At 43.8% G+C, this 8986-nt stretch overlaps 1 protein-coding gene across 1 annotated transcript; it reads right to left on the bottom strand.

Annotated features, from left to right (window-relative positions):
- Positions 1 to 6048: 6048 nt before the first annotated feature.
- LOC147514667 (uncharacterized) lies at positions 6049 to 7416 on the bottom strand. The gene has a single exon (XM_086592653.1). It carries the CDS (start codon positions 7414 to 7416, stop codon positions 6049 to 6051), a length of 1368 nt encoding a protein of 455 aa, XP_086448779.1.
- Between the last annotated feature and the right edge of the window lie 1570 nt (positions 7417 to 8986).

Raw genomic sequence — 8986 nt, 5'->3', positions numbered from 1 at the left:
ATACAATGCTTACTTTCCTAGATACTAGTTATAGCTCTGATAATTGTTCACCTTGCCAAAAATTGTAAAAGACCGCATTTCTAGTACAATGGCAATATACACAACCGACCATATTCAACGGGACATGAGAGTATAACTTCGGTCAACACAACTACACAAGGATATACGAGGCATGGGAAAACATAAAAAAGTAGGAGCAGTAATAATATTCTCCGCCCGTCTTGAGGGCATCATTTGGCCGACCAAGATACAACCGAAATTTTGCAACTTGCCTTCACCGTTATATATAAGCGGGGGGAAAAAGATGAACTTTTCAGATTTAACTAACATAAGAAATAAATACGGTAACATAGTTTAGTCTTGATAGTAAAGATTTAACTTTGAAAGATGAACTTGGATGCTAGACCGGGAGCTACGCAACACTAAGAAAGAAAAAGGATTTGTTTTGAAGCTCGCAAGGCCCGATGCATCCCGGGAACCCAACAATTTTACTTGCATCCAGTTATAACCTGCAGTTAATTAAAGTTTCGGATATGCTCAAAGTCGGACACCATCCAATTTGGAAAAAGGACCATTCAAAGATGTTAGGACTTCGCTTTTCGGAGAGAGTTTTACTTGTGGGTGCTTTTTATCTTTCCATCATCTTTGCCTAGTTGCGGGGGCACTCTTTGCAGTCCTAGTATTGCTCTATCTTGCTTCTCCCCACTTGAGTCATTATCCGTCTCTTCTTTATAGCTCTCGGTTTTCTCACTCGATTCATCTTCTATGGCGGCATCATCGACATATTGAAATCCGCTCGGTTTTAGAAGCTTGAAAAAGCCTTTTAAAACCAATGGTGTTCATAACTTCTTTAAAATAGATTCTAAACAACATCTATAATTATCGGATGCAAACTTAAAATTAAAACATATCGATGAAGAAAACAACTAAATGCAAACGAAAACCTCAGATAAGCAAAATCTGTTCAATCTAGTACCTTAGCCTTAGGGGTTTGACTTGTTAAGCAACAGATTCGGTTTCAAAGCGAATCAAAACCATGGAAGCATGGTCCTAGGGCCTTCTATATTAAAAAGGCAAGTTTGTAAAGAAGCTTATGTCAACAGAAAATAATTGATTGACTTGGCACTTTTTCTTACTGCGTCTGCCGGGGAGTATTTCCAAGTGTGATTTTGCGGTCGACACTAGCATTTCCAACAGTTGCTTCAAATTGTTTCCACGCTTAATGGTGACCACTAACGTCCCAGGTAAACACCGTAGAAGAAGTTCCGCCTTTTCACGGAATCGGGGTGGACTACTAGATCAATCAAAATCTTTGCGACAAAGGAATTGCGTCTGCTGCGGCGATCCACCGAGTTTTAGAGACTTGGCGGGGCAAGCTGACCAAGCTTGCCGAGATGGAAAAAGTGAATCCAAAGCGGCTTCTTGAGTTGCCTCGAACCAGTTTTGAGTGATGTGACCAAGTGGGGGATCTTTGAGTGTCGCGGGCTCGGTGGCCCCTCGGGCGTGGGAAATTGCTAAATAGTGAATTAAGAGCTTTGAGGTACTCCTCGTTCACACTTCCGGTAGCCCATAAATCCTTTTCTATAGCAGCTGCGAGGAATGAACAAATTCACCGGACAAAAGAAATATTAGTTATGAACATGAAAAAACCGCGAGGAGCACTAAGGAACAACTAATATCGGTTATATTAAAGCAAACCCGAAGATCGGACCACCACGGGAAAATGGTCTAAATCAACAAAGTCTTACGTCCCTGCGATAATGATGTGCACATTAGTAACCCAAGAGACCGCTAGTCCTTCTCGATAAATGCAAATGAATTAGAGATGAGATGAGCTAAATAACAAAATAAGAAGTTGACTGTGATATCGAAAGCATTATTCCTCCAAGGCAACTCCAACCTCCCTTTTTAAGAAACCGATATACATAAAGGAGAGAAAGCCTTTAGAACTATGACCATGTTTCCAAATGTTGAATGCACCGACACCTCCCATCATAAGAAACCAAAGGAATGCGATTGGAGCAAAGAGCCACCCAACTTTATCGGTTCCATAACTTTGCATACTAAACAAGCAAAAATAACTGTAATAATCGAGATACCCGTTTTAAGCCCTCTTATATTTTCTTCAAATATAGAAATTTCCCTCTCAGAATTGTTTTTAAAAACGATAGAAAGTGTTACCCGAACTAAAGGTAATCATCAGTATCAAGTTTATTTTCCTACAAAGATGATGAAAGGGCATCCAAAAAAAGACATGGGCAAGTGTGTGAGTCCACAACTGATGAACCTATAAGTGATATAGCCCCCACCATCTTCTTAGCTCTCACACACAGATTCTTTCCAAACTTCACCAAAGAACTACAGAAAAATAAGAGATACCCTCTTGGTAAAATTTGAAAATAAGTAACAGGTATTGAAAAAACCCGAATATTAACACCTTGATACCAAAGATTCAACCAGATTCAAAGACAGAGTGAATAGGTAGAAATGAAGAGGGATATTCTTGATTTTTTTCAATGAAAGAAGATACTTAGAATGTTATCTCAGAACCAAACACAATGTGGCAATTTTATTTTGATACATCATCCTCATTTGACTAACACATTTGATTAAAGCATTACTCAAATAATAATAAAATGAGTTGCTTTAAACCAAATCAAAGTCAGTAGCCTTTGATTTGAAGGTATGATACTAGTATGCTACATATGATACTAGTCTCCATACACCTCTTTTGTTCGAATATTTTTTCGGCATTGAAGGTATATAATACTAGTCTACTACAATTGTAAAGCTATATAAACACGACATTTCTGATTCCACAAAATGCATTACCACTAGTATAAAGCCCGCTTAACTATCGTGTTTCATCAAACAATGTCGTATAAAAATGTGGAATATGGGGAACTGAAAAATAGAATATGGGGAAAAATAAAAATGCATTCTTACAGTTGGTTATATATAAAATGGAGCTTTCAGAATTAGATAAGAGACAAAAAAAAAAAAAATAGCCAGTGCATATCTATAGAATACTAAACTTTTACCGACACTAAAATATATAATACACACTTACGAGAAAGCAAAGAAAAAAGCCAAAGAACCTGTTTGTCATCCAAAGCAATTTAAACACGAAGAAGATCGGACATTATGTAAAAAGCCCTTTGTCAAAACACAAATCAAATTGGACAAACTTACCGTAAATTATGGCGACATGATCGAATATTCTCGTGAGCTGAAATTAATCAAACACAAGTTTTAATAAAACAGCTAGAAAAGAAATCATGTTTCACTTATTGAACACAAGTTTTAAATAAATAACTAAAGTTTTCATCTTTTAAAAGCCGGTGTTCAAACGAGTAGTAGTGGCGATGGGAGGAGGAGATGCGTGGTGGCAGAGAGATGAGGTGGTGGCTTTGTAGTGAAGGAAAGTGAATATTTTTTAAGGATTAAACATGCAAAAACTAGAAAACGAAGTGAGAATGAGGCTGAGATACAAACAAATCAACTAAATATTCAAACATTGAAATTACCTGTTCAGGTTGAGAAGGGCGTCGGTGCAATGAAATTCAAGGGCGTCGGTGCAATGAAATTCAAGAGGTAATAGTCTGACGTACTCAGCAGCTATTGCAGAAGGAAGAAAAAGCTGAAAACTCGGCAGTGTTAGAGTCGGTTTTATTATTTTAATTTTAGGGGTTTAATTTTTCATGAAATTTTAGAGCGTGGGAAGTGAAATCTTTGCCGCCTTTTGAATAGATATGCCGACGGTTAAGAAGTACGGCCATATTTTGGTGTCCGTTGGAAACAAACAATGGTTAAAGGCAGTCGAACTAGCCGATAGCTAAAAACTATCGGGCAACCGTCGGACAGAACAAAACAATTGTAACACCTCCGGGACGGATGGCCAACTAATACCCGACGGATAAAAGGCGTTGGTAACTTCCTATGGTTATAAACCGTCGGGTAATCTTTCTAAAGTCTGTCAGGTAAAGTCGTTTTTTTGGTAGTGCCACCTTCAAGGTCCGCAATCGCATCGTAAATGCCAATGATTCGGCCTTGGAGAACCCTACAGTGGCCTCCTCCCTTTTTTATGGGTCTCACCTTCCCAACGATCTTGCTTATGCAGAAGGGGGCTTATTTGACCAACACAGAACCTCGTTCTACACCGGCTGGGAGAAGGTATCCTCTTTCTCTCTCTAATTAGCTTTCTTCCTCTTTTCTGGATAACCTGACCTTTACTATCTCTTTCAAATGAGCTTGGATATCTCCTACATGATCTGCGGCCTTTTTGGTGCTAGGTCCAAAGTTGAATTGCTAGAGAAGGAAGTCGCCCGACTGGAACAGTTGAATGGGGCTGCAGAACTGGACAAGCTCAGAGCCCAGGACGAGCTCAAGTCAACTGAGGCCTCCCACTTGGCCTACATGAATAAGGTTAATGACCGACTGAGTCACCAGCGCGAAGCTTTACTCTCGCAGCATAATGTAGCCACCGCAGCTCTCTCTAAGAAACACCAAGAGGACACGATGACCCTTCTTAAACAACAGGAATCTGACATGGATGAACTTTAGGACCACTTCTGTGTGCTGGCTGATAAGAGGGTGGCCAAGAAGATCAAGGAGGAGTATGACCGACTAATCAAGGAAAGTCGGCTCCTTCCAGAAGCCCCCACATCGGTCCCAGGAGCCGAGGTTGCAGTGGTACCCGCGGATCCTGCTTCCTCTACAGCGGTCACCGCTCCTGAGGTAGCGGAGATGGTGGCTGGGGCTATTGATGCAGCTGCGGATGCTGCTATTAAGGAGGCTGCTGATGTTGTGGTCCGCAAAAATGTGTAGATGCTTTTTATGTTATGACCCTAGTTTCTGAGTTCCTTGTCTTGTTGTAACTACTGTTGTCTTTTGCTACACTTGTTACTCTATACTTTTATTCTCTTTCCTTCTCTTTAATGGTCGTTGCTGAGGATTGATTGCCTCCTTTTAATTTTGGTGGTTGCATTACTTGCCTTGCACAATCTGTTTTGTCTACTCTTTATCTCTTTGCGGGCCCAATACAATGTAAGGCCCTTTGTGTAATGCAGCTTGTGTTCCTACATTACTATTGAAGGCAACTCGATTTGCCTTCTCTCTTCGGCTTCGGCCTTCGATTGCCTCCTCGAGGTCTTTGGGGCACCTCCCCTCTCCCCGCTCAGGTTCGCGGCATGTGGCAACTCTCTTGCCTTGGATCTCATGTCTGCCAACCGGGTCATCTCACTTTGCCCCGGTTCGGTTGGGACCTCATATCCCTAGTGGGGCAGCTCATTTTTGCCCCCTTTTAGTTCGGACCTCTCGTCCGTGAAGGGCTCATCCCCTCCACCGCCTTCACTCTGAAGGGCAAGTGAAAGTTAATGCAACATTGTCCATCCCAAAAGTGTTATGGTTTTATATATTTACAAATACCTCATGCAGATGAGGACCTCTCCTATTACATTTACTCATGAAACTTTTTTAATAACCTCACATTCCAAGGTTTCTCCATCATTCTTCCTTCCATGGTTTGCAATTTGTAAGTACTCGTCCCTCCAATGTCCACCACGGTATAGGGCCCTTCCCAATTTGTCCCCAACATCCCCTCATTCACTTTCTTTGTGCTGGGGGTCACTCTACGAAGCACCATGTCTCCTACTTTGAATCTCCTCAATCTCACCCTCTTGTTGTACTACCTTTGGAGGCGGCGGTGATACTCTTCCAACCTTATGTGCGCGGTGTCCCTTCTTTCTTCGGCCAAGTTTATGTCCCTGGATAGGATGCCCCAGTTTGACCCACTCTCAACAGCCCATGTTCGGGTGGTAGCCACCTCATTTCCGACGGTATCACGGCATCTATGCCATATGCCAGTGAGAAAGGAGTCTCCCGAGTGGTTGTCCGCGGTGTAGTTCGATAGGCCCACAACACATGGTTTAACTCATTGCCCCAAGCCCCTTTTTTATCCTCCAATTTCCTCTTCAGATTGTTGAGTATGGTTTTGTTGGAAGACTCCGCCTGTCCATTGCGCTCAGGATTGTAGGGGGCAGAGAATCCCTATTTTACCTGATAAGCTTGCAAAAATCTCTTCACTTTAGCACCCGTGAACTGGGTTCCGTTGTCCGCGATAATAGCATAGGGCAGCCCAAACCGACATATTATGTTCTCCCACAGGAATTTGACCACTTGCACCTCTTTTACTTGTTGCAGCGGCACATCCTCAATCCATTTGGTAAAGTAGTCGGTAGTGGCCAACAGAAATCTCCTCTTGCCACGGGCCATGGGCAGCGACCCCATTATATCGAGGGCCCACATCGCAAATGGCCAGGGACTAGCCACATTATGTAGCGGCTTAGCTGGGGCAAATATATACTGAGAAAACCTCTGACATTTCTCACATCTTTTGGCAAATTCTACAGCATCCCTTTTCATGTGAGGCCAAAAGTATCCTTGTGTCAGCAACCGGTGAGTCGTTGTCTTGCCCGCTGAATGGCTCCCACAATCTTCCCTGTGTAACTCCGCGATCACTTCTTGTGCCAGCCTTGGTCCCAAGAAGTTTAGTAATGGCCCGTTGAAGTTCTTGCGGTATAACTCCCCTCCCAATAGTGTATACCTCTGGGACACCTCTTCCAGCCTCCTCTTCTCTCCCTTATCAAGTACCTCATGCCCCGATAAGAATTGTTTGATAGGCTCCATCCATCCTTCCTCTTCTTCTACAACACTCAATATCTCCAGAGGCTCCTCGGTACTCGGTCTGTCCAATTTTCTTGCTTGGATAATCCTCTCCTCTGACCCTGGCATGGCTACGGCTACATAGGCCAGGGCATCTGCATGGCGGTTCTCCCCGTGGTTTAAGTGTACGAACCGGATTTGTGTGAACTTCGCCGCCCACCTCTGCACGACTTGCAAATATTTCACCATCTGGGGGCACCTCACCGCGAACCCGCCATTCACTTGACATACCACCAGATTCGAATCTGAGTACACGGTAAGTTCCTTCACCCCCAAACCTTCCACCATCCTCAAGCCCGCAATCACAGCCTCATATTCTGATTCATTGTTTAAAGCCGCGAATCCCAACTTCATTGTTTGCTCTAGCCTATTCTTTTCCGGCGTAACCAGTACCACACCTATTTCGCTACCTGCATCTGTGGCCAACCCATCCGCAAATACCCTCCAACCATTCCTCTCATCCCATGGGTTCAAGTGATCCTGTCCCTCTTCTCGTTCAGGCTCTAAGACCATTTCTTCCCCCCACATGGGATCTTCTGTAGGAAACTCTGCCAAAAACTCTGTCACTGTCTGAGCTTTCTCCGCCGTCTTGATCTGATATTGAATCTCATATGAACTCAGCATCACAGCCCATTTATGCATTCTTCCTGATTTCTCAGCCCTCAGAGCTTGCTTGAGGGACAAGTTCGTCATCACTACCACTTCATGAGCTTCAAAATATGGTTTCAACTTCAGGGCTGAAAATATCAAGGCAAGAGCGTACTTCTACACTCGGTTGTACCTAGTCTCTGCATCTAACAAAGTCTTACTCTGTAAATACACCAGTTTTTCCATCTTATTCACCACGCGAATGAGGACCGAGCTGATTGCATACTCCGTGACCCCCAGGTACAAATACAACTTCTCTCCCATTTCGGGCCGCGACAACAGGGGTGCCTCCCCTAGATATTTCTTTAACTCTTGAAACGCTTGCTCGCACTCTGCTATCCATGTAAAGTCTGTAGAGTTTCTCAACAATCTATACAGCGACCTACATTTGTCGGATGATTTTGAAATGAATCTGTTTAGGGCCGCGACTCTCCCTGCCAATCGCTGCACCTCTTTCACCATTTGCGGTGATGGCATTTCCACCAATGACCTTACCTGTTCAGGGTTAGCCTTTATTCCCCGCTGCGTCACGATATACCCCAGAAATTTTCCCGTGGTGACTCCGAACGTGCATTTCTCTGGGTTGAGTTTCAAATTGTGCCTTTGCAATATACCGAAGGTCTCCCTCAAACCCTCCAAGTTTTTTTCCTCTGACATGTTTTTTTCCACCATATCATCTATGTATATCTCGAACTATTTTCGAATTTTGCTCTTGAACATTTTCTCCCCCAACCGCTGAAAAGTGGCTCCTGCGTTTTTCAACCCAAATGGCATTCTAGTATAGCAGTACGTTTCCCCTTCCACCACGAATGACGTCTTTTCCTGGTCCGATCCATACATCTCAACCTGGTTGTATCCCATGGATGCATCCATAAACGAGAACATTTTGAAACCCGCAGTTCTGTCCACCAACTCATCTACTCGCAGCATAGGGTAGCTGTCCTTGGGGCATTCCAAGTTTACGTCCGTAAAGTCAACACACATCCGCACCTTGCCGTTTTTCTTTGGGACTGCGACTATATTAGATAACCAGTCCGTGAACTCCACCTCCCTTATGATTCCCGCTCCCTTCAACCTGGCAACCTCTTCCCGGATTCCTTCTACGTACTTAGGTCTCACGCTCCTCATCTTCTGTCTTACTGGTTTCGCATCCTCCCTCATATGCAACCGATGACATGCGAAATCTGGGTCCAAACCTGTGATGTCCTCTATCCCCCACGCAAACACATCCTTGTTCTCCGACAAACACTGTACCAGTTTACCTTTCCATTCTTCCGATAGATTTGCCCCTATTGATGTAAATCTCTCCTCTTCCCCTACCCCCAAATTCACTACCTCCACTTCATCCAATGTCTTCGGACCCATTACAACCTCCTCCTCCCCCTCCACGGCCCCGCACTGTAATTGTTATGCCTGTCTTTTCCTGGGGTTCAATGATTCTCCTCCAGGTCCGCGGACCATCCTCTTGACAGTATCCTGATGACTGTTCTTCGATGCCACCTGATCACCGCGGACTTCATACATTCCCATTGAGGTGGGGAATCAAATAACTTGGTAATAGGTTGAAGGCACCGCTTTCATCTCGTGGATCCACCTCCTTCCTAGGATCGCGTTG

This window comes from Coptis chinensis, chromosome 2 (genome assembly GCF_015680905.1).
Source record: "Coptis chinensis isolate HL-2020 chromosome 2, ASM1568090v1, whole genome shotgun sequence".
Classification (NCBI taxonomy): Eukaryota; Viridiplantae; Streptophyta; class Magnoliopsida; order Ranunculales; family Ranunculaceae; genus Coptis; species Coptis chinensis.
This window is presented reverse-complemented; position numbering and strand designations above follow the sequence as displayed.

Coding starts and splice junctions, on each gene's coding strand:
- LOC147514667 (XM_086592653.1), bottom strand. CDS start 7,416: ATGACGAACTTGTCCCTCAAGCAAGCTCTGAGGGCTGAGAAATCAGGA.